Raw genomic sequence first — 24040 nt, 5'->3', positions numbered from 1 at the left:
GCCCTTTCAGGTGACAAAATCCATTGAGCGGTTCTCGAGTTACATGCCGGTATTTGAGGCTTGTGCAAAGTACACGGTATTGCGCAAAATACCACTCCGACTCAGGCTGCAGTAGTTCCGTCAATCTAGATCCGATCTCGAAAATGATTGTGGATCGTTGTAGCCAATGAGTGTGGCTTCCAATGATACCCCATGTGGGGATGTATGAATCAGGGATCTAGGTGAAAAACGAAATTCTTTAACAGGAAGCCAAATGAATTGAAGTCTATGAGAAAACTGAGTTTTTCTTTGTACACAGTTTACCAAAATCACTCCTAATCACTCATTTCCGAATGGATCTTTATGAAAGTCAAGTTAGTGGCTAGCCACTAACACTGACGAAGGAGCTTTTGCTTCGAAACATGTTTGTTCAAGGCTGCGATTAAAACATTTTTGAATCTGAGAGTGCTGGTCCGGCTTCCTCCTGCTTTTTTCTATTGAATGGATCTTTATGAAATTCGGATATGTACTACATAAGGCTTCAGGCTATGGCTCTGTCTGGATTTGTAAGCCAAACCACCTTCTGGGGAAATACTACCTCTGACTACTAACTACTACAGAAAAACTTGAGTAACAAGTTTTTCTACAACTCAAGCTCAGACCTATGTTACTCTATTACGCATTAGCACTAAAAGTGAATTCTCTTTCTGGAATCAGAAACTTCAGAATGTCATCTTTCAAAAGAGACCAGGCTCATGCATGTGCTATAAGTTATAAAGTATGTTGTTTTGGTTTGCAAAAAAAAGTATGCAGTCCTCAAAAACGAAAACGAAAATGGCCAAAATGGCCATTGCAGGTTAATTAAGTACTTGGTTTCTATTTAACACAACTTTAGTATACTTTTCTTATATATAATATATAAAAAGTATATAAAGTATACTTTCAGAAAATATATTTGATAAGATATAAATATATTTTACTTGGGCTCTAAGAGGCACTACTATACACCTGAGCCAAATAAGTGTCATCTCAATAATTGGTAATGACGAGATCACTTCCTATTTCTTGCATCAGTTGATTTGTCAATACTCTCTATGCCTCCATCCTTCTGTCAAATCATCTTTCGCCCTGTTTCTCATCCTCTGTGACTCTTCGACGCCCCCGACCTGAACCACTTCCTGTCACCCTCCTCTCTGCAAGAGACGTATGAGATGTGCTCCCCGTCCCTCTTACCCGCACCAGAGCGCCACTGTGACGCCCCCGCTGGCAATCAGAATCAGAGCCGTCACCATGGCGATGGATGACCGGAGAAGGTGTTTGGTCATCTGGGAGGAATATCCGGGAGGCAGGGCGGGCAGCGTGAGGCGGGGTCTGTGTGTCTGGACGGGCAGAGGGGTGACTGTGTAGAGAGAGGGGAGGAGGATAGGATGTAGCCTTGAGCAAATTGCTGCTGTCAAATGGAAACCGAATGTAGTATCTCTCTTTCTCCGATTTTTCTCTGTTTTCTCCCCGTCCCAATTTAGTTGTTGTGCCAATCCCCCCCCCCCCCCCTCCCCTCCCCTACCTGGTTGTTGTGCGCATGTTCTCCTACTGGTCGGTACAGGGGAACCTTGAAGTATCCGCACGCTTCCTCCGACACGTGCGGCGACAGCCAGTGGCTCTCTTCTCACCTGGCAGCGAGGGCTCTCATTGGTGAAGTGTAACGCGTGGGAGGTCACGCTGCCTTCCTCAAGTCCTGCCTCCGCTGAGCAAGCGCCCAGACCTGACCTGTAGGCGTCGCTGTCCACAACGCCAGTTTCCCACCCACGGCTCCCCTCCCCCTAACTCAGCCAAACGAGTTAGTATAGCGATCAGCCCAAGCCGCAGGCAATGCTGATTCCGGGAGTCGAGACTGCAGCCTCTTGCATTGGTGCAATCTCCGCTACGCCACCTGACCGCCACGCCACCTGACCGCCCCTGTCAAATGGAAACCTAATGTAGTATCTCTAAAACCTAAACTTTTTGGAAATTAAGTAAGAATAAAAAAATGTAAGTCAAAAAATAAACATTTGATAACGTTGCCAGCCAACTACTTTGTAACATACAATGGGCTTTAGATGGGTTTCAATGGGTCTTCAGCCCAATTGATCAGAATGTAAACAATATTTTCTGATATTCTTCTATGTGAACTTTAACAAACAAAAAACAGAAACAAACAAAACAAACATTTAAAGAAATGTATTCAACGGCAGTAAAAGAAAATCCGATTGAAACCTATAGGCAGTCTGTTTAACATTCTAATGAGAATAGGTCACACGCACACACACACACACACACACACACACACACACGCACACGCACACGCACACGCACACGCACACACACGCACACACACACGCAAACACACTCTGCAATAGATCTATATCTATTGAAACATCAGAGATTAGGAGCAGCTGTGTCTGACTACCGTAGAGCAGGAAGGTGACTCGGGAGTAGAAGACGGTTCCACGTCTGTCCTGCAGTGAACAGCGGTATGTTCCCTGTTCATCCACCCGGAGCTGGTTCAGCACCAGAGACGAGGCCTCCGTCACGACCAGCACTCTGGAGGCAGCCTCCACCTGCTGCTGCAACATGCATGGAGCAGTGAGTGACGGAGGAGTGACTTACTGGTCGCAGATGAAAAGAATCTGCCACTTCCTCGGTAAATACATGATTCTGGCCATTCGACCAAACAAACAATGGTTATGATTTAGCTCAGGAATAGCTTTTTATTTTTATTTAAATTTTTTTTAACTGGATTGACATCAATTCAAAAATACTACTTGCTACTCATCCTATTATGTATGACTTCCTGATGCTGTGAGGTCCTACCGTTCTTGCACCATGATGTGTGACTGTCAGCGTGTACCGTGAAAAACGTCGCTTTACCAATGTCACCAAAATAAATTCCAATTTTTCCCAATTTATTATTATTTTCTTTAATCTACTTTTTCTCCCATTTTCAATTTTTCTCCCATCCCAATTTCGTATCGTCCAATTCTACCCTCCCCTGTCTCGAACGCTGTTAGACCATGCCTCCCACAAGCCGGCCGTAATGTGGACTAAGTCATACATAGCACGAGTCCCCTCCGGTACTCGAGGTAGCAGCCGTTGCATCTTTTCACCTGCGCGGCGCGATCTTTCAGCGTCGAGGAGTCTGCGCTTTGGAGGGACGCCGCCCCCGTCGCTTCCTGATTCTACTGCGCAGGCGCACCAACCGACCTGTAGGAGTCGCTGTCTACAACGTCCGATCCCCACCCATCAGCTTCCCACCCCCCTAACACTGCCAAATGTATTAGTATGAACGACCAGCCAAGCTGATAGCAATGCGGAGAGCTGGGCTCGAACCCAGCGTCTCCTGCATTGGTGGGGAGGAGCACCTTGCCCACTGCACCACCTAGCCGCCCCCAATTTATTATTCTGATCTGAGTCCTGATTCTGATTTATTTCTGTTGAGAGTGTGTCAGTGATTTGGTAAGTACTGTGTTAGTCCCGGGTCGTCCAGGGGACCAGGAGTAGTGGTACTCTGGCCTGCCTCGCACCAGACTGTGCCAGGGGAGGAAACAGTCCAACACGGCCTGGTCACCCTCCTCGGCCCGCACTGGGTGCACTATGGGAGGGAGGGGAGGGGATCAGAGAGAGGGGTGGGGGATCGAGAGAGAGAGAGAGAGAGAGAGAGAGAGAGAGAGAGAGAGAGAGAGAGAGAGAGAGAGAGAGAGAGAGAGAGAGAGAGAGAGAGAGAGAGAGAGAGAGAGAGAGAGAGAGAGAGAGAGAGAGAGAGAGAGAGAGAGAGAGAGCAGTTTCATTCATTGGCATCGGGATTACTTGAATAATCTTTTTCATTAGCCCAGCAGCACATGGACAGGCAGCCTATTCTTTAATTGGAGCCGAAGAGTGCTGCCGAGTGCTTCCGCGTTTTCCCTGATTGGCTGCGACACGCCCCGCGGCAGAGCGGCAGAGCGGAGCGGAGCGGCAGAGCTTGCGGCATTATGTAGCCGTAATCCCCGCTGTTTTTCCATCGACGCTTAGCTCAACTGGTATGCCGCCGTGCTGTGGAGCCTGCGGTGCGGTTGGTCACAAGTTCGAATCACTTCAATTTTTTTTTCTTTCTTTTTTACGTTTATCATCTCTCGCTATAAACGTGTATTCTTCCGCTGGTTAAGGTTAGGCATTCTTTCGGAGTTGGTTAGGGTTAAGTTAAGGTTAGGCATTCTTTTGGAGTTGGTTAAGGTTAGGGTTAAGTTAAGGTTAGGCATTCTTTCGGAGTTGGTTAAGGTTAGGGTTAAGTTAAGGTTAGGGTTAAGTTAAGGTTAGGCATTATTTCGGAGTTGGTTAAGGTTAGGGTTAAGTTAAGGTTAGGCATTATTTCGGAATTGGTTAAGGTTAGGGTTAAGTTAAGGTTAGGCATTATTTCGGAGTTGGTTAAGGTTAGGGTTAAGTTAAGGTTAGGCATTCTTTCGGAGTTGGTTAAGGTTAGGGAGGGTTAAGGTTAGGCATTCTTTCGGAGTTGGTTAGGGAGGGTTAAGGTTAGGCATTCTTTCGGAGTTGGTTAGGGAGGGTTAAGGTTAGGCATTCTTTCGGAGTTGGTTAAGGTTAGGGTTTGTCACAGAGAATGCCTGTCTGTCTTTCTTGACGTGGAGGATGCAGCCTATTTCTGCACTGCCGCTCTCTCGCGCTGCCGCGGTCACATGGGTGTCATGGCCAATCAGAGAACGCGACGCACTCTTCGGCTGGGATTAATATAGACACGGACAGGCAGCAGCCGCGCCTCATAAGGGAACAACACACATTCACACACTAGTGACTGAGGAGGAGGAGGAGGAGGCGACGTACACTTTCACAGGCAGCACATACACAAGCACACAGATACACACAAACATACACATACACAAGCACACAGATACACACAAACATACACATACACACAAGCACACAGATACACACAAACATACACATACACACAAACATACACATACACACAAGCACACAGATACACACAAACATACACATACACACAAGCACACAGATACACACAAACATACACATACACACAAGCACACAGATACACACAAACATACACACATACACACAAGCACACAGATACACACAAACATACACACAAGCACACAGATACACACAAACATACACATACACACAAGCACACAGATACACACAAACATACACATACACACAAGCACACAGATACACACAAACATACACACATACACACAAGCACACAGATACACACAAACATACACATACACACAAGCACATACATACACACAAGCACACAGATACACACAAACATACACATACACACAAGCACACAGATACACACAAACATACACGTACACACAAGCACACAGATACACACAAACATACACATACACACAAGCACACAGATACACACAGGCACACAGTACACACATACACACGTACACACCGCCGCAGTGAGGTGACTTGGTGCAGGTCAGGTCCTTATACTCGCAGGACAAGCAGTCCATCACTCTCTGATATAGCAGCCCTGAGAACCAACACACACACACACACACACACACACACACACACACACACACACAGACACACACACACACACACGCACACACGCACACACACACACACACACACACACACACACACACACACACACACAGACACACACGCACACGCACACACACGCACACACACACACACACACACACACGCACATGCCATGTCCTGTACACTGATGATGGATATTGCACGATTAGTTGATATTAAGAGCTCATTTGTTGAAGAAATGTATACAACCAGAAAAAGGATTAGCATTAGAGGGCTTCTTACCACACTTGTTAGGACAACGACCTGGAGGAATAGAGGAATACACGGTTAGAGAGGAAGGCATCGTGCACACGCCCCGCGATGAAAACAACACGTGATTATAATAAAGAGCTGGTTTCATATTATAATAATAACACATCAGCCTCAATTCATTACCTTCGTGGCGAAACACTTTCAAGTGTTTCTCTAAGATCTCCGCGCCTTTGTCCATGATCTTAAGGAAATCCCATCTCAGGTCTGACTGTAGACGGAGCCATTTTTTCCCCCTCATTAACCGAACGAAACCCACTCGTCCTACACCTGTATCAACTGACAATCAGTGTTGCATTAAAGTCAAATACATATCGGTTCAATCCTCACTGTGTTGGTCATTACTGCATCACTGAGTTGTTGTTCTCTACAACTCACTTTTGCGGTGCTTCTTCAGGAAACGATAAAATTCATTCTGATACTCCGTGCTGACTCTGTACATGGTGGCTGCGTCTGGGACGGGGAGAACAGACCGTCATCTTATAGTCTACAGGTGACGAAACCTCTCTAATTAGGCTTTACATGGGCCTACTAGGACTATTGCACAGTGGTGGAAAGTAAATAGGTATTTTTACTCAAGTACTGTACTTAAGTAGAATTTCAAGCTACTTGTACTTTACGTGAGTATTTTCATTTTAGGGAACTTTATACTTTCACTCTTATTAAAATGATTGTAAAATGGCGCAAAAAAAACATGGCAAAAATGTACTGTATGAAGATGATGTTTTTTTCACATTTGAAAGAGCAGCATAGAATAGAATAGAATAGAATAGAATAGAAATACTTGTATTATCCCGTGGGAAATTAGACACTGCAAATCGCTCAACATTTAAACATTTAGACAGGACAGGTCACAAATTAGAATAATAACACAAATCAAATCAAGTTGCCTAGGATAAGAGTAGAGTAAAATAAAATAGGATAAAATGAAATGAAATAAAATATACAGAAATAAATACAGTAAGAATATACTGAGCATACTGAGCATGGGGTAAACAATTGTCAATATAATTATAATTTAAGTCTAACTAAATGAAATATGAAATATATATTCCAGTATTCAGTGTAACTAGGTGCAGTATGCTTTAGGTAGTGTATTGTCCTCCTTGGGTTCCTATAAGTCCTAGATCAATGTCTGGCAGCCGTTGCTGCCCCCTGTTGTGGAGCCTGGAGGCCGCTAGTCGCGTCCTCCTGCCACTATTGAGCTGCCACTCTGTGCTCAGTGATGCAGTGAGGCACAGTGATGCATTGTATAGTCTGATGGCTGTTGGAATGAAGGACACATAGCACTTTAACATAACCTATAGAGGTCAATGGGTTGAGGACTGAATGTTCCCCAGCACTGGAATACACAAACGTCATGTAGAATGCATACTTTCACTTTAGAGACGTACATTCAATGGCAAATACTTCTCTACTTTTACTCAAGTAGAATTTGAATGGAGGACTTTCACTTTTACCAGAGTAATTTATCTGGGCATTTCTACTTTTACTTAAGTAAAGGAACTGTGTACTTCTTCCACCACTACTATTACATTAATTTGGCTTATTGCATTATTTGACTGTAGAGTTTGTTGTACACATGTTTACAGTTACACACATTCACACCAGGGAACTGCCTACTACTTGTAGTACAACTAGTCTTCTACCGTTGGCCACTGAACAGCTCTATTAAAGCAGCTTGGAGTTAAACAGCTTGCTCAAAGGCACATTGGGGGTATTTGTTCAGAGAGGGAAGGGTGATATTGCTCACTTTCCCAACCCAGGTTTCCCTGCTGGTCAAGGGATTCAAACCGATGACCTTCCAGAGTCACAAGCCGGCGTATCTAACCCAGCGAACATCGGCAGACCTGAGTTGGGGCCAAATGACATTCCATTACAACTTGACATTAATAAATTAGCCTTCCATTCAACTCAAATGTAAACTCTGACATAGGAAGGCTTTAAGTAAAATGTTGAAGATTGAGTGTGTTGTATTCTTATCACACTAACCATTTGAATAAGTGTCAGTTTTTATCTAATCTAAATGTAAACAACGTTGAAATCAATGATATTGGTATAAAACTGACTTTAGACACACGTTAATTTATATGCACATGGTGAGCCAACAGCCAATAATATATCATAATATTAGACATATATGTTGGCTGTTGGGTCGGGGTGTGCATACACATTAAATGATAACGTTACATAAAAAGAATTGCTGCGAACATTTAGGCCGCCGCTGGCTCCACTGTGCCATCTTCTCCTCACCAATAACGTCTTCGCTTTCCTCTTGGTACCTGGCATAAGCGAATCTTTGAATCATTATCAGTTTGGATTTCAGATCTGGATCAATCTGGCGAGAGATGAAGTCCTCTTGTAGACTCCTTATTCTGCGGGCACACTGCAGACAACCCCTAACGTCTGGAACACAGGCCAGCAGGCCCAGTAGGCTTAGCAGCGCTGGCACAGAGAGGGGGAACACCCTCATGGAGAACCCCTTTGAGATGTAGTTAAATAAATAACTAGACAATTCCGCGCGGGGGAAATTGTGAAAGTGTGGGTGATGCCTCCTGTGCACCGCCGGCCAACGGGAGAGGGTCTGTATTGTCTCTGTATTGTCTCTTTCCACAGCAAAAACGGTCGGCAAGGCACCTTGGTTGAGAAATGCAGGCTTCAATCTATGTTGTTTAGTCTATCTGTTCAGTCCTGTTTCAAGATGCACAATGAGCTCTTCTGAGAGAATTGTTGAATAGATACACAAATGACATGTTCTAGAATGTTCTATTATGACATCATACTGTGACATCACAACGGAGCATGTTTGAGGTCCATTTGAATAATATAAATAATGTTTGGTAAGGCTGTCCCCGAAGCCTGTTTTTGGGATTCAAACTTCGTCAGGGTTTTTCGAACGGACGTTCGAACCTTTGTTTTTAATTAAAAATGTTTAATAAATTTTCTTTTTATATAATTTTTTTTTTTTATATCCTCAAACTAAATCCTCAATTTGAATAAAGTGATTCAAACTTCGTCAGGGTTTTTCGAACGGACGTTCGAACCTTCGTTTTTAATTAAAAAAATTTAATAAAAAAAATAGACAATTAGACAAATAGACAAAAAATAGACAATTCCGCATGGGGAAATTGTGAAAGTGTGGGTGATGCCTGTCCCCCGCCGGCCAACGGGAGAGGGTCTGTATTGTCTCTTCTTCTTCTTCTTATTTGAATTTCCGGCAGAGTAGACGCATCGAGGCGTATTACTGCCCTCCGCAATTCTTTTTATGGGCTCTTCTTCTTCTCCTTCTTCTCCTTCTTCACCTTCTTTTTCTTCTTCTACTGGACCCCGTCATCAACTACATTGTCCATTGGAGTGCCTCTACTGCTGCTACTTCCTGTCTGAGCCCCCCTCCGCGGGACCCTCCTTGCCCCCTGCTATCTTATCCTGGGCCGCTTTGTCCCTCGCAGCCCTGTCCCTCGCAGCCCCCTCAGCCAACTCTTCACACACCTCCCTCCAGTCCAGACCTTCCAATCCCAGATGTTGAACCGCTATCCTAACAATCATCTTCACCATCTCTGTTCTACCCGTAACCTCTGCCATACCAGTAACTACCCCTGCCACGAAGGCCACAATACCTAATTTCTCCTCCCTTCCCCTGTCTCTTTCCCTTCTCTCTCTCCGATCCGCGACCTGCTTCATCATCACCTCGCACCCCCGAAACGCTACACTGTGCTCCCCACCACAACTACAGCACCTCGGCTTCACTCCCTCTCCACATTTCCCATATTCATGTTCCCCGCCACACCTAGCGCACCTCATCCCCTTCATACACGTGGTAGCTATATGGCCAAACCCCTGGCACCTATAGCACCTAAGAGGATTATGAACAAATTCCCTAACCCTATACATCCTACGCCCTACTAATACCTCGCTAGGAACAACCCCACCCTCAAACGTAATCACTACCGTCCCCGTCACTGCCCTCTCCGCTCCCCTCTTCATCCTTGCTGCACTCTTAACTATGCCATTACGCCTGTCCTCCTTTAGCTCTTCCACCAGCTGCTCTACTGTAACCTCGACCGGTACCCCAACTATCTATGACAAACGGTTCAAAAGATACAAAAAGGGGGGCGTGGCCTAAGGACGTCATCAATATAGACCAATGAAAGAGGATATCCCTACTGAGTACAATGGTACAACCCGCAAGTCTCTACGACAAACGGTTAAAAAGATACAAAAAGGGGGTGCGGCCTAAGGATTGGGGGAGTGGTCAACATAGACCAATGAAAGAGGACATCCCTACTGAGTACAATAGCACAACCCGCAAGTCTCTACGACAAACGGTTCAAAAGATACAAAAAGGGGGTGTGGCCTAAGGATCAGGGGAGTGGTCAACATAGACCAATGAAAGAGGACATCCCTACTGAGTACAATGGCACAACCCGCAAGTATCTATGACAAGCGGTTCAAAAGATACAAAAATGGGTGTGGCCTAAGGATCGGGGAGTGGTCAACATAGACCAATGAAAGAGGATATCCCTACTGAGTACAATGGCACAACCCGCACGTTTCTACGACAAACGGTTCAAAAGATACAAAAAGGGGGCATGGCATAAGGGGGTGTGGCCTAAGGCTCAGGGGAGTGATCAACATAGACTAATGAAAGAGGGTATCCCTACTGAGTACAATGCCCAACCCGCAAGTCTCTATGACAAACGGTTCAAAAGATACAAAAAGGGGGTGTGGCCTAAGGATCGGGGAGTGGTCAACATAGACCAATGAAAGAGGATATCCCTACTGAGTACAATGGCACAACCCGCAAGTCTCTACGACAAACGGTTTAAAAGATACAAAATGGGGGCGTGGCCTAATTATAGGGGGAGTGGTCAACATAGACCAATGAAAGAGGATATCCCTACTGAGTACAATGCTACAACCCGCAAGTCTCTACGACAAACGGTTCAAAAGATACAAAAAGGGGGGGTGTGGCCTAAGGATCGGGGGAGTGGTCAACATAGACCAATGAAAGAGGATATCCCTACTGAGTACAATGCCCACAACCCGCAAGTCGCTACGACAAACGGTTCAAAAGATACAAAAGGGGGTGTGGCCTAATGATCAAGGGGTAATCCCCTGAAGGGGGAGGAGCCGAACTATGGGGGCGTGGTCAACATAGACCAATGAAAGAGGATATCTCTACTGAGTACAATAGCACAACCCGCAAGTCTCTAGTAGGGATGTCCCGATCCGATCACGTGATTGGGATCGGGGCCGATCACGTGATTTTCCGAAGATCGGGATCGGCAAAAAATAAATAAAATAATCTGTATTTTTTTTTTTTTTTTTATATTATTATTTTTTTTATTATTATTCAACAAACATGACCATGTTCACGTCTTAAACTCATACTGAGGCCTTAGTTTTGGTTTTAAATTGCATATCATCATTAATTAATTTATTGTCACACAGAGCAGAAGAATTTTGCCAAAACAAACCAATAGTATCCAGCTGCAGAACGGCAGACCAGCCACACTCTCAGACCCAAATGCATTTCCTTTGATTTAATTATACATCAAATGATTTATGTCAAGGATTGCAATGCCTTGCTTGAATGAAGTTAACTTTTCACCTGGATAACGTCAACATTCAGTGAATGTAATGTGAGAAATTGGGATTAAAAAAAAAATTAGCCCAGATAGGTTGCGATCAAAGCACGGAGGGGCGCCCCCCCCCCCCCTTCATGCATCCATGATGAAACATAATACCGATCATCTAAATTTGATTTGAGAACAGTAGCTAGTCCAGGTAAGAAACGATAACGCGTTTACTAGAATACACGTTGCCGGCCATTAAGGAGCATTTTGGAAATTACACCAGACCGCCCTGAAACTACACTCATATTCACGACGGTATAAAATGGAAATGTATGGATGGAAAATTATCTGTTTTTTGCATCTTGACCGGAAGAAACTCAATGACAATCGACCATATTATTAGATCCATAGCTATAATATATAATATAGCTTTAGGCCTGCAAACACAGCCACGTATCCCCATGTTAAAAGGCGCTGGCCTTTCAACAGTAACAGTAAACAGCGCCATCTGGCGCTGAAAGTGTTAATAGGCCTCTTTTGTTTACGGTTTGATTATCACTGATACAAAGTAAAATAGTGCAATGCAATAAAATAGTTAGTAAAATAGAATAAAATAATGCAATAGTGCATTGCAATAAAATAGCTATCATCGTATTTTTTCGGGAGGCCGGTAAGGAGTGCATTACAGTAGTCGAGTCGGCTTGAGATAAAGGCATGGATCTGGTTTTCAGCGTCCTTTTGATTTATAAATGGCCGTACTTTAGCTATGTTTCTAAGGTGGAAGAATTATGTTTTTGTCAACTTGTTGATTGTGATTTAAAGCTTAGGTCTGAGTCTACCATAACACCAAGACTTAACTCACTCAAATACAGTTAGCATCTGGATAGACTACAGATGGAAATTAGTTTCTGCTAAATCTGGTGCAAACATATTTTCATGTAACAATGATTAATTGTCAAAACAAAACAACGTTTTTTATTTTTATTTTTTTAAGTAGATTCGGGGCTTTTCATAAAACATTCGGGGCTTGAGCCCAAGTAGCCACCCCCTAGCCCCGCCCCTGCCAGGATCTTTGACGCCTTCGTGGACCATGTTAAGTCTCACAAGGGAATTTGGGAATATGTGATATTTAGCTTTTTCTTTGTGGTGTATATGGAATTTAAAAATACATAGTCGGTACATACTGACTCAGTAAGTATTACTGAGGGTCGGCCTATATAGTCAATACTTACTGTTTACATCCCAACAGTCTACCTTAGTCTTTATACAGTCAGTCTATATAGTCAGTTTTACATACTGTTTACAGGTCCCCAGGTCCAGGCTGAAAACAAGGGGTGATCGAGCCTTCGAGGTGACGGCACCAAGGCTCTGGAACGCTCTCCCCCTGGACCTGCAAACTGCCCCCTCAGAAAACTCCTTTAAAAAAACAGCTAGTAAAAACACATATGTTCAGACAGGCTTTTGGTCATATATAGGCATCCTTTGTCCTCACTGTTCCTATAGTTTTTAGTTATTGACTGATGATTTTATTTAAATTCTTTTTATTCTATTATTTTATTTGGTTCACTGTTTTTAACTGCTGTCTGTTGTTGTTGTTGTTGTCATTTATTTCAATTTTTTGTTTTTGTTTTATATGTTATGCTGTAGTGTAAAGCACCCTGTGCATTCGTGCTGTGAAGGGTGCTATATAAATAAAGGTCATTCATTCATTCATTCATTCATTCATTCATTCATTCATTCATTCATTCATTCATTCATCCCAAAAGTCGGATGCACCAATCCGACTTTTTCAGTCCCTATACGATACCGATACCTGGCTTTGGGTATCGGCCGATACCGAGTACCGATCCGATACCATTATCTGAAATGGGAAAAAAACGAACTAACCTTACTGTCATGCACTTATAAACTAACCTACACTGTAGCACTCAACACTTTGATGAACATTGTTACTCAGCTCATAGAGTTGTACCCTTCCTGATGACTTGTCGTACAGAACTTGTAAGTCGATTTGGATAAAAGAGTCAGCTAAATGTTAATGTAAATACCCATTGTTCAATTAATAAACTGTACGCCTCACTGTGTGGAAGAGACTGGGATCATTCTTTTGTGCAACAAGGCAACATCAGGCTCGACTTAAAACATTACTTTCCTAACTTAGTGAAACTAAATGTAACAAATGAACACATAGATATAAATGTACTGAATTGTTATTTCTTATTTTATTTCTTATTATACTATATAAAAATTAAAAATTAAAGAAATATTCCGATATATATATATTTTTTTTACCGATAACCGATCCAGCTATTTGAGTGATATCGGGTCGGTGCATCCCTACTTCCTGTTTGCAACAGTCTTCAGTCAGTCAGTCTTCACTACATGGTCTTCCCCCCCCCCCCCGGCAGCTCGAGACCCTGCAGCATCAGAACCTCGGACACCAGCAGGACCTCCGTCTCTCTCGGGAGCGCAGCGGCTCGCAGAACCAGCGCATCGGAAGCCTCTGCAAGGAAGTGTGAGTACTTTTTTTTTTTTTTTTATATATTATCTTTTTCCCCCCCCCCCTCCTTTTTCCGTTTTTCTCCCCTCCCAATGTTAGTCGTTAGGCCAATTCCCAATCCCCTTCCTGGTCGTTGCGCACTCTACCCCCTACCGTCGGTCTGGGAGGGCGGAGACTATCACATGCTTCCTCCGACACATGTGTAGTCAGCCCACCGCTTCTTTTCACCTGGCAGCGTGGACTCTCACTGGGAGAGTGTAACGTGGGGAAGGATCACACTACCTCCTCCAGATCCTTCCCTCGCTGTGCAGGCGCCCCCCGACCGAACTGTAGGAGTCACTGTTTTACAACGACCAGGACCCACCCCACCCCACCGGCTTTCCCACCCGCTGACACCGACCAAGCCGGAGGCACTGCAGCTGGATTCGATCCCACTGTCTCTGCGGTGGTAGACAGATGCTTAGTCCGCTGCGCTCCCCGGCCGCCCAGTGTGAGTACTTTTATTCAGCCTGGCGGTTGGTTCTGTTTCCTGTGGAGGTTTGCTGGTCTTGTTTCCTGTTCTGTGGAGGTTTGCTGGTCTTGTTTCCTGTTCTGTGGAGGTTTGTTGGTCTTGTTTCTTGTTCTGTGGAGGTTTGCTGGTCTTGTTTCTTGTTCTGTGGAGGTTTGTTGGTCTTGTTTCTTGTTCTGTGGAGGTTTGCTGGTCTTGTTTCTTGTTCTGTGGAGGTTTGCTGGTCTTGTTTCTTGTTCTGTGGAGGTTTGCTGGTCTTGTTTCTTGTTCTGTGGAGGTTTGCTGGTCTTGTTTCTTGTTCTGTGGAGGTTTGCTGGTCTTGTTTCTTGTTCTGTGGAGGTTTGCTGGTCTTGTTTCTTGTTCTGTGGAGGTTTGCTGGTCTTGTTTCTTGTTCTGTGGAGGTTTGCTGGTCTTGTTTCTTGTTCTGTGGAGGTTTGTTGGTCTTGTTTCTTGTTCTGTGGAGGTTTGCTGGTCTTGTTTCTTGTTCTGTGGAGGTTTGCTGGTCTTGTTTCCTGTTCTGTGGAGGTTTGTTGGTCTTGTTTCCTGTTCTGTGGAGGTTTGCTGGTCTTGTTTCCTGTTCTGTGGAGGTTTGTTGGTCTTGTTTCTTGTTCTGTGGAGGTTTGTTGGTCTTGTTTCCTGTTCTGTGGAGGTTTGCTGGTCTTGTTTCCTGTTCTGTGGAGGTTTGTTGGTCTTGTTTCCTGTTCTGTGGAGGTTTGCTGGTCTTGTCTCCTGTTCTGTGGAGGTTTGCTGGTCTTGTTTCTTGTTCTGTGGAGGTTTGCTGGTCTTGTTTCTTGTTCTGTGGAGGTTTGTTGGTCTTGTTTCCTGTTCTGTGGAGGTTTTGTTGGTCTTGTTTCCTGTTCTGTGGAGGTTTGCTGGTATCGGCCGAGTCCGACCCAAACCAAACGTGACTGTAGTCGGCAAACTGCAGATTTGGTTCCAGCTCTGTGAATTGACAGGGAGGCAATGGTCGTGATTGGAGGATCAAGGAATAGAATAGAATAGAATAGAATATACTTTATTGTCATTATACTACAACGAGATCAGGGACTCGAACCCGAGGTGCTGGTAATGGGAAATAAGCATAAAATCACACAAGTAATAAAAAAGAGACAATGTCACAATACTCTCTACAATATGATATTATACACACAAGTAATAAAAAATATATATTCCGAATCTGTTTTTCTTTCCAACGGGAGAAGACCTTGAGGGTTTGAGGAGGTGCACTTATGGCACAAGAAGAAAAGAGAAGCACTGCTGTTGTTGTTGTTGTTGTTGTCGTGCATCTGATGTCGGGGTCTATTTATAGACCAGTGTGAGTGTGTAGCTGGGTGGGTGTGCGCCTCTTGGTGGTTTGTATGTAGTGTGTGTGTGTGTGCACACGTGTGTGTGCATGTGTGTGTGCCCACTTGTGCTTGATGTACATGTGTGTTTGTTATGACTCCCTGTCACCGTGCTGCCACTGCCACGCCCCCTCATGAGTCATCAAAGCCCTGGGCTGTGACATCAGAGCTCCATGTGACGTCAGAGCCCCATGTGACTGGCTGGATTACAGTGCTCAGTGCGGAGAGGGAGAGGGAGAGTGCCTTCGTGCCTTCTAACCGCTCTGATGACAACCTTTATTATTAACGTAATAAATTATATAACCTATAAATGATTAATGTCCGTCTCCGCGTCGGAATCCAGATGATGTATTGAATGTTGATGATGTATTGATAATAATATGTTGTCTTGTGATGTGATGTCATCGTCCCTTCCTCCACGATTGACTTCTTCTCTTCTCTCCCTCGTCCTATCAGGGAGGACCTGAAGCTGGCCACGCAGAGGCGTCCAGAGGAGGTACTGACCTTTGACCTCTTGGTCCATTTAGTTCAATAATTGGTTGTTAAGGTCTTAGTCAACTGAGAGTTTTTTTTTTAACAAATATATATATATTTTGTGTAAATTCCCATTTTTTCCAACAAGCAACAGATTATTGAGCCAGAGGCCCTTGGTGTTATGACGAGGTCCTGCGTGGGGGAGGGGCCCCCTGCGGGGAGGGGAGTGTTTAAGCTGAGACCGTTTTAGTCGTCGGTCTTAGTGGTTTTAACGCTCGTCTCGCCGTCCTTTTCCAGAATAACGAGGAGCGTAACAGTCAGCCGTCAGACATGAAGGACAGGTAGGAGACTCTTCCAGATATTCCAGATTCAAGATGATTTATTGTCTATTGTCATGTGCGCACAGTTAAACAGACAGTTTGTTTATTGTCATGTGCACACAGTTAAACAGACAGTTTGTTTATTGTCATGTGCGCACAGTTAAACAGACAGTTTGTTTATTGTCATGTGCACACACAGTTAAACAGACAGTTTGTTTATTGTCATGTGCACACAGTTAAACAGACAGTTTGTTTATTGTCACGTGCACACAGTTAAACAGACAGTTTGTTTATTGCCACGTGCACACACAGTTAAACAGACAGTTTGTTTATTGTCATGTGCACACAGTTAAACAGACAGTTTGTTTATTGTCACGTGCACACAGTTAAACAGACAGTTTGTTTATTGTCATGTGCACACAGTTAAACAGACAGTTTGTTTATTGTCATGTGCACACAGTTAAACAGACAGTTTGTTTATTGTCATTGTGCACACAGTTAAACAGACAGTTTGTTTATTGTCACGTGCACACAGTTAAACAGACAGTTTGTTTATTGTCATGTGCACACAGTTAAACAGACAGTTTGTTTATTGTCATTGTGCACACAGTTAAACAGACAGTTTGTTTATTGTCACGTGCACACAGTTAAACAGACAGTTTGTTTATTGTCACGTGCACACAGTTAAACAGACAGTTTGTTTATTGTCACGTGCACACAGTTAAACAGACAGTTTGTTTATTGTCATTGTGCACACAGTTAAACAGACAGTTTGTTTATTGTCATTGTGCACACAGTTAAACAGACAGTTTGTTTATTGCCACGTGCACACAGTTAAACAGACAGTTTGCCGTACAATGAAAAACTTATTTTGCTAGTCCGCCCTTCACACAACATCACACAGATCACACAATAGAATGAACAACTTAAATACAAGCAAATGTTAAATGCTTAAAATAAGGAGATCTTAAAAAAATAAATGGTAGACGATATATTACTAGGCACGAGTGAGTAACATTGATATTATTCATAGATATAGGATCAAGTAGTTTACGAATCTAAATATATGGAGGTGACACTGGGTCATTGCAGCAGTTATTGTGTCTTTAGGGTTCACAGTTCGGGGGGGATATACCATCTGACCTCTGAACCCTCGTGACCCTGCCGTATGCATGCAGGTTTGATTGATTGAAAACTTTATTAACAGATTACAGAGGGGTACAGTACAGTACAGCTCAATACACACAATTGTTAAGGGGATGCAGACCAGAGAAAGACTTTCATCTTGTTTACATCAGGGTCCCCCATTTCTGACATACATGATACAGATATACAGTACTGTTACATTTGTGACATACAAGATATGCAAATATACAGTACTGTGGGTGGGTGGGAGGGGGGGGGTTTGTACATTTACCGGGGGGGGGGCATACAGATATACAGATATATATCATGACATTTATGACAATACATGACATACAGGACATGTCATGAAGCTGTTTCTGTTAGTGCTCGTTGAGTATCATCCAATGCGGTAAACAACATTGTATACTGTTTACTTTTACTCGTACTCATAGCAGACATTCAGATACAAATTATTTATTGCCTATATTTATAGGGAGGTGTAGTCTGACGTCACTTTAGTTTCCCGCGCGGTCCACCCGTATAGGGATCATTGGGAAAATGTGTTATCGGCTATTGTAACAATTCTGCCTTGTGAACATTGGCAAGCTTTCCTTCCATTTTTTGCACAAAATGAGTTCCCTTCTATCACTAACATGAAGCTCCTCTAAGTCTATGTTTAGATACTAGATACTGTCGGAATGTTATCTGGTTATCTGTTTTATACAGCTTCGATTAGATTAAAATGTATTGTCATTAGGGATGTTCGATATTGGCTTTTTTACCGATAACCGATATACCGATATTGTCCAAGTCTTAACTTCCGATATCAACCGATACTGATATATGCAGGGTTTCCCCCCCAAAAAAACGGAATAATTTCAGGTAATTAACATTACATATCTCTTGTTGTGGAATTAACACAACATTATGCATACTTTTGACAATAAATAAAATAAGAAATGTGTTCTCACTTGCTTGCCTGGGTAAATAAAGGTTAAATAAATGTAAAAAATTATTTAAAAAAAGAAAAGATTTATTTTATTTTATTTTGAAAACCGATACAGATATTTTCCAATATTACATTTTAATGCCAATATCGGCCGGAAATATCGGTAGGCCGATAATATCGGACATCCCTAATTGTCATCATACAGCACAAGTACAGTACAACGGAAATAAGTTTGGCATCCAACCAGAGTGCAAATGTAACAGTAAAGTGCAATAGTAATATACAATGTACAAGTGATTAAACCGGGTATAAAATATATAAATTAGTACTACTGAGTGATAGTGCTAATCAGATGCATGTACAGAGTTGTAGTATTAACACTTTGAGTGCCAGCCACGAGAAATCTCGTTAGTTCATGCCATGCGTTGAGTGCCAAGGACGAGAAATCTCGTTATTTAATCGTTATTTCTTTTATTAGCGATTTCCATTCATTTTTCATCAATCTAGCCTCACGTTACCATTGGGACTGTCTCTGAGCTCGAACAGGGAAAATACCGCCCCCTATCGTCTCCCGGATGGTAATGCACGCATTGGATTAGGCTCAATGAAAATGGATGAGAAAAGAAAAATCCGGAATCCACATTTTACTTCTCAGGCATGTAACCCGAGCCTACTGCAGTCATCGCCGACCCTCAGAACAGCGTGGATTATGTGTTTCGAGTACCCAGCGTTGGATCAATAAAAGCGATCGATATTTGGAATGGCAATCAGGAATTGGAATAATCTTTTTGCAGAACATCTGATGTGAGGTAAGGAATCTATTTTACCAGTCTTGGGGTAATCAGAGTTTTTTTTCACATATATCTCAACCTGTCCCCTATGTGTGTATGTGTGTGTGTGTGTGTATGTGTGTCTGCTGACCAGGAAATAGATAATAGATTTTTCAGCCCGCTTCTCTAGCGTGCATAAGTACACATATACTATCGATAATCTAGCATTTATTTGAAAACGATTCATAAATAGGCTGAAAAATGACAACGTGTTTTGTGTATTCCACTAAAGGGAAATTATCACAGAATCTTTTTTATTTTCTGGAAATTTCCAAAAACGTCCGTTTTTCAAAACGGTATAAAACGGAAATGTACCGATGAAAAAACTATCCGTTTCGTACATGTTGACTGCAAGCAAGTCATTGATAAGCGACAGGCGTATTAGACACATATAGCCATAATATAGAATATAGAAATAGCTCCACGAAAATCATGAAATATCGGAAAATCAGCCCAAAAAGGTTGGCATTCAAGCGCTAATTCTGGCGCCTCCTGCTGGCACTCAAAGTGTTAATATGTACAGTGATACAGGTATAAAGACACTATGGTAGTAAGTCATACTGGCGAGCAGTGTAACTAGTAAGAGTAGGTAAGGGATATGTACAGATATAGTATCTACAGATATGTAAAAAGACAGATATGTAATATACAGGTAGCCTTTGCTCAGGGAAAGATGTCAAACGCTCAATCAGTGTCCTGTTTAGTGTCTAGACGGGTTATACAGAAGATCCACTTAGTCACAGCTAAGCTGATTCTGGCTCATATACGCTTTGTTTGAGGGAGTGAAGTGTGTCGTGTTTAAAGCCCCTGATCTGTTGGAATGAACCAATCAACAGAAGACTAGTGTGTTTCTGCTCATTCTGTGTTAAAGACGTGTTTTCTGATTGGCCAAGATCAAGATATAACCAGGAATGGAGACGTGTTTTCTGATTGGCCAAGCTCAAGATATAACCAGGAATAGAGACGTGTTTTCTGATTGGCCGAGCTCAAGATATAAATGGCTGCTTTTTTATATAGCGCTTTTATCCAAAGCGCTTTACAATTTGTTACTTACATATTACCCATTCACTCACCGACGGCGGAGGCAACCATGCAAGGTGCCAACCTGCTCATCGGGAGCAATTAGGAGTTAAGTGTCTTGCTCAAGGACACATCGACACGCTGCCCAGGAGGAGCGGGAATCGAACCGGGAACCTCCGGATTTCCAGACGACTGCTCTACCTCTTTAGCCACTGTCATTTACCAAGATATAACCAGGAATGGAGACGTGTTTTCTGATTGGCCGAGCTCAAGATATAACCAGGAATGGAGACGTGTTTTCTGATTGGCCGAGCTCAAGATATAACCAGGAATGGAGACGTGTTTTCTGATTGGCCGAGCTCAAGATATAACCAGGAATGGAGACGTGTTTTCTGATTGGCCGAGCTCAAGATATAACCAGGAATGGAGACGTGTTTTCTGATTGGCCGAGCTCAAGATATAACCAGGAATGGAGACGTGTTTTCTGATTGGCCGAGCTCAAGATATAAGGACTAACCTGTAAAAGTGGACATATTGCAAAGGGGTAAATATTGAAACTATTGCTCATTGGAGTATCTCAAACCTGCCCTCTTTTTTTGGTCCTCCAATCGCAACTGTTGCTTCCCCGCCCTGATTGGAGGATGGAGAAAAGAGGGCAGGTCTTTTTACAAAACAAAACCCTGTTAAATATTTGGGTTTATTTCTCCTCCCATGCAGTGTTTAGTGTGAGTGCAGCACATTTTACAAGTACAGTGCAGCTCCTCCAAATACGCTCAAGTCTATTTTGAAGTTTCTCACAATAAGCTTTCAGATACACACACACACACACACACACACACACACACACACACACACACACACACACACACACACACACACACACACACACACACACACACACACACACACACACACACACACACACACACACACACACACACACACACACACACACACGCACGCACACACAGAGAGAGGTGGAATACTGTGTTTTGATGTAGAACTCTTCTGTGACTCCTCCCACAGGGAGATTCTCTCTAATCAGGAAACAGACGGGGAGAGAAACTTCCAGAACTCTACTGGAGCTTTACTCTCCGATGAGGACCGTGAGCTGGGAGCCCTGAGGAGCGAGGTGCGTGAAGCGTTATGGAGCTTATGAACTACAAACATGGACATCATGAACTACAAACATGGACATTATGAACTACAAACATGGACATTATGAACATTATGAACTACAAACATGGACATCATGAACATCATGAACATCATGAACATTATGAACTACAAACATGGACATCATGAACTACAAACATGGACATTATGAACTACAAACATGGACATTATGAACATTATGAACTACAAACATGGACATCATGAACATCATGAACATTATGAACTACAAACATGGACATCATGAACATTATGAACTACAAACATGGACATCATGAACATTATGAACTACAAACATGGACATCATGAACATTATGAACTACAAACATGGACATCATGAACTACAAACATGGACATTATGAACTACAAACATGGACATTATGAACATTATGAACTACAAACATGGACATCATGAACATCATGAACATTATGAACTACACACATGGACATCATGAACATCATGAACATTATGAACTACAAACATGGACATCATGAACATTATGAACTACAAACATGGACATTATGAACATCATGAACATCATGAACATCATGAACATTATGAACTACAAACATGAACATCATGAACATTATGAACTACAAACATGGACATCATGAACATCATGAACTACAAACATGAACATCATGAACATTATGAACTACAAACATGGACATCATGAACATCATGAACATTATGAACTACAAACATGAACATCATGAACATTATGAACTACAAACATGGACATCATGAACATCATGAACATTATGAACTACAAACATGGACATCATGAACATTATGAACTACAAACATGGACATCATGAACATCATGAACATCATGAACATCATGAACATCATGAACATTATGAACTACAAACATGGACATCATGAACATTATGAACTACAAACATGGACATCATGAACATTATGAACATCATGAACATCATGAACAGTATGAACTACAAACATGGACATCATGAACATTATGAACTACAAACATGGACATCATGAACATTATGAACTACAAACATTATTCATGAACATTATGAACATCATGAGCATTATGAACTACAAACATGGACATCATGAACATTATGAACTACAAACATGAACATCATGAACATTATGAACTACAAACATTATTCATGAACATTATGAACATCATGAGCATTATGAACTACAAACATGATGAACTACAAACATGATGAACTACAAACATGGTGAACTACAAACATGGACTACAAACATGATGAACTACAAACAGTATGAACTACAAACATGATGAACTACAAACTCCGCAGATCACAGCGCTACGCGGGGAGAACGCCGTGGCCAAGAGCCTGCAGGCGGCCGTGGAGACGCTGGAGCGAGACAAGGCTCAGCTGCAGAGCCGCGTCCACAGCCTGGAGCAGAGGCTCATGGGAAGGCAGGCCTCGGAGGGAGGAGACAGTGGTCCGTCCTCAGGTGAGGAGATCAGCGCTTGTCCTTCATAGGGTCAGGTCGGGGGTCGGGGGTCGGGGGGGGTCGAACCCACTACCATTTCCAATGCTTTTCTTTGTTCTCATGAAAGCATATTATGTATATTATGTGTAACATTTCTACTGGGGTTGGACCATCGACGCTCGACATCGTGACTTTATTTATGTTCTTAATTCACTGGTATATTCTGCAGTTCCATCACTATGACTAGTATTTAATTTATATATATATATATGTTATATTCTGCAGTTCCATCACTATGACTAGTATTTAATTTATATATATATATATATGTTATATTCTGCAGTTACATCACTATGACTAGTATTTAATTTATTTATATATGTTATATTCTGCAGTTCCATCACTATGACTAGTATTTAATTTATATATATATATATGTTATATTCTGCAGTTCCATCACTATGACTAGTATTTAATTTATATATATATATGTTATATTCTGCAGTTCCATCACTATGACTAGTATTTAATTTATATATATATATATATGTTATATTCTGCAGTTACATCACTATGACTAGTATTTAATTTATTTATATATGTTATATTCTGCAGTTCCATCACTATGACTAGTATTTATATATATATGTTAAATTCTGCCGTTACATAACTGACTAGTATTTATATATATATTTATATATGTTATATTCTGCAGTTCCATCACTATGACTAGTATTTAATTTATATATATATATATATGTTATATTCTGCAGTTACATCACTATGACTAGTATTTAATTTATATATATATATATATATATATATATATATATATATATATGTTATATTCTGCAGTTCCATCACTATGACTAGTATTTATATATATATGTTAAATTCTGCCGTTACATAACTGACTAGTATTTATATATATATTTAT

At 42.2% G+C, this 24040-nt stretch overlaps 1 protein-coding gene across 2 annotated transcripts in view; it reads left to right on the top strand.

Moving 5' to 3' along the window:
- clip1b (CAP-GLY domain containing linker protein 1b) overlaps positions 1 to 24040 on the top strand; it is a 92700-nt gene that overhangs the window by 61570 nt on the left and 7090 nt on the right. For both annotated transcript variants that reach the window (XM_084324228.1, XM_084324227.1), the window contains 5 exons: positions 13832 to 13938; positions 16231 to 16270; positions 16546 to 16589; positions 21519 to 21624; positions 22962 to 23124. In XM_084324228.1, coding sequence (XP_084180354.1) covers positions 13832 to 13938; positions 16231 to 16270; positions 16546 to 16589; positions 21519 to 21624; positions 22962 to 23124 — 460 coding nt within the window. The remainder of the gene's footprint in view (positions 1 to 13831; positions 13939 to 16230; positions 16271 to 16545; positions 16590 to 21518; positions 21625 to 22961; positions 23125 to 24040) is intronic.

This window comes from Notolepis coatsorum (genome assembly GCF_963971535.1).
Source record: "Notolepis coatsorum genome assembly, chromosome: 11".
Classification (NCBI taxonomy): Eukaryota; Metazoa; Chordata; class Actinopteri; order Aulopiformes; family Paralepididae; genus Notolepis; species Notolepis coatsorum.
Note: the sequence above shows the minus strand (reverse complement) of the source record. Positions and strands in the feature narration are given on the sequence as shown.